Genomic DNA, 2,996 nt, shown 5'->3' on the forward strand with positions numbered 1-2,996 from the left:
CACCTATATAAGTTGTGAGAAACCCAAGGGTTAGGAGATTATTATTTGATTTAAGCTAGCATAAGTAACCAAAATTGCAGCAATGCAACTAGGAACCATATTAGCGCATGGATCGGCATCTTCAAGTGAGACTACTTGAGGATGGGGAAATCATAACTCTTTAAATGTACTATATTTATGTGACGAATCATTAATGACATTCCTCTCGTGAATGTTATGTCACATGCATGACTAACATAAGATGCTTCATGCCAATATGAATGCTTTAATAACTACATAGATGAATTTAATGAGATGGACCAATGTAATCATGATAGTTATGTATATGAGATGCTTGTGAGATCTTGATGTTCAAGTTTTTGTATCATGTGTAGTCAAATAGATATAATTAGGCAACTAAACTGGAAATCAAATGATGAGTAAGGACTATGTGGCTTTAAGGTCTAGAATGATGATTCCTAGGACCAAGTGGCCACAATAAATGTGGTAAGGGTGGCAATGATCATTTTCGGTTGATAAGAATTCATGGTAGATATGATATCTCACAATTGGCCACAAGTTAGTGAACAACCATACTTTAATATAGTAAGGTCTATATGAATCAAGTTGTTTTGTTAGTAAAGTGTTATGCCATGATGTCATACATAACAAATATGTATAAATAATCAGTCATGTTTTGATAAATTCTTTTACGTTTATTTGCGCTAACTAGCTAATGATGTGAGGTTGGTTGATCTCATGAAACATTTTACTTCGATCAAATTGAGTTTACTGTTTCTATGATATTACAAGATCATAAGTAATTGCGAATCATATATTGCTTTTCCTATTGCTATTTTAGCTTCAATTCCATAATAATTATGAATTCTCTCATAGCTCACCCCATAAAAACCTATATTCCCTTTAAATTACTTCCGATGAATATCATTTCTTCCTTAAATATACATTATTGTAGTTCATCCATGTTCTCTTAAATTGCATTTTTTTAACTGGATGAACTCACCATATTTTCTCCAACATATTGCAACTAGAACAAGAATGAAATGTAACATGAAAGTGGTTTCAAGAAGAAGGCAATAATCTATTTTTTTCCATGTAAATAATTAAATCACCATCACCTAACTATAATCTTTTAGCAATCATCGCACAACCATAATCTTTCAACTATTTCACTCCAAAAACATCAATGCTTGACAATTTAATCGTTTGACATATTTGCTCTTCCTTTTTTTAATTACCTTTAATTATATACTAATTATTTTTTAAATTAAAGTACCACTATTTGGTTGTTTAGTATCCATAAGCACATTATCTTTTTCTTAATTTAGATAAATGAATAAAATTTAAGATTTCCACAATTATAAGATTTAAAATCCATATCTTAATTTTCAAAATATAATAAAAATATATTATCAACATAAAATTTGCTCCATCTATCTAATTTTCTAAATAAGAATAAATAATTTTATTTTTTAAAAGAGCATAATATGATAAATAACATAATGTTATTTATTGATATGAATAGAGCATTGTTTGGTTTTAGAAATCAACTATAACTTATTATTACAAAACCGAATTATTCTGCTAAATCACTGTGGCAGCTTGTTGATTTTACAGTACTTATATTCCTTAAATTTCTTGGACTTAAACTTGGCCTGATTCTCATCATCTAGCAGCTCCGGCAGTGGGCCGATGATCTTCTCCGGCGGCGGCGAAACAAAAACCGGCCATGACATCCTCGTCTTCTCCTTGTTCACAGTTGTTCTGTGCAACACACTTTTGTATTTTCCATTGCTTAAGATCTGTGTCAATAAAAGACTTACAAATATAAGATGACTTCAACTAATTTAGGTTGGGATTCATAAAACTTATTTCTATTGTTAAGTAGGAGGTTGCACTATTTCTTTAAGATCAAGGAAAATTTACATGCATATACACCACACAATCCTTATGTATTTACAAATTTAATACCCATACTTTCATATTTTACACTTCTTACCCCTTGTTGTTATAAACTTATGCATGAAAAAGTATATTTCACTTTTAAAAAGCAAATAATATTGGCATTATTCACGCGATCTTATAGATTTGAGTGTTATGCATGCATATATGAAAATTTAATTATTAGAAATGTAATTACAAGTCTCATAATTTAATTGTGATAAAGTTCATGGTTTATCACTAATATTATAAGAACAATAAGAGCAATTTACTATTAGTGGAATGAAGCAAACATCATCTCTGAAGGAAGGATTAGGGCATACCTCAAGTTGATCCCCAATGTGAATAATGAGAGCATTAGGAATGTAGTTAGCATCAAACCAAACATCATCTCTGAAGACTTGCAATCCAGGGACTTCATTAGGGACCAAAATGGTAATTGCAGATAGGTCAGTGTGGGCCACCACTCCCAATGCTAGATCTGGTCTAGGGCATGGAGGGTAATAATTTATTTTCAATAAATATTCAATTTCATCACCACCCAAAGCCATCTTTAATACATGCCCTTCAAGCCCTAATCCCTTGGACAGCCACTTCAACAAATTCTCAACCAGAGTGAGAAGGTGCTGAGCATATTCCTCATTTACCTTCCTATTATTGTCAATATATAATTAAATAAAATCAGTATATATATGTACAATAATAAGAAAATATTAAATACAAAAACACAAACTTAGCTCTAAAAAAATTAAAAAATTTTATTTCTTTAGTGAATTTTCTCGAAATCTCTTTAGAGACTTAAGCCTCGAGTAGGGGTGTAATTGATCTAAGCCGAACCATGAGATGGCTGAAGCTCGAATCGGTAAGTGGTTTAGTTCAACTCGATAAACAAACAAGTAGAACGCAAGCCAGCCCCTACTCGACTCGTTGCCTCGTGTGTTGGCTCGTTTAAGAAAATATTAATATAAAATATGGATTTCACTATTGAAGAATGTGATGAGTGATAACTAGGGCGGTGTGCTCGTAAAAATGAAAGTTTTGGCATGAATTACGTA

The 2,996-nt window shown here is 31.5% G+C and overlaps 1 protein-coding gene across 1 annotated transcript in view; it reads right to left on the bottom strand.

Moving 5' to 3' along the window:
* Nucleotides 1-1,495: 1,495 nt before the first annotated feature.
* LOC110019794 (flavonol synthase/flavanone 3-hydroxylase) overlaps nt 1,496-2,996 on the bottom strand; it is a 2,113-nt gene continuing 612 nt past the window's right edge. The window contains exons 2-3 of the mRNA XM_020717625.1: nt 2,265-2,592; nt 1,496-1,802 (exon numbers count right to left, since the gene is read on the bottom strand). Of these exons, the coding sequence (XP_020573284.1) occupies nt 1,590-1,802; nt 2,265-2,592 (541 nt within the window). The 3' untranslated portion in view covers nt 1,496-1,589. The remainder of the gene's footprint in view (nt 1,803-2,264; nt 2,593-2,996) is intronic.

Source organism: Phalaenopsis equestris, unplaced genomic scaffold, assembly GCF_001263595.1.
Source record: "Phalaenopsis equestris unplaced genomic scaffold, ASM126359v1 Scaffold000078, whole genome shotgun sequence".
NCBI classification, from domain to species: Eukaryota; Viridiplantae; Streptophyta; class Magnoliopsida; order Asparagales; family Orchidaceae; genus Phalaenopsis; species Phalaenopsis equestris.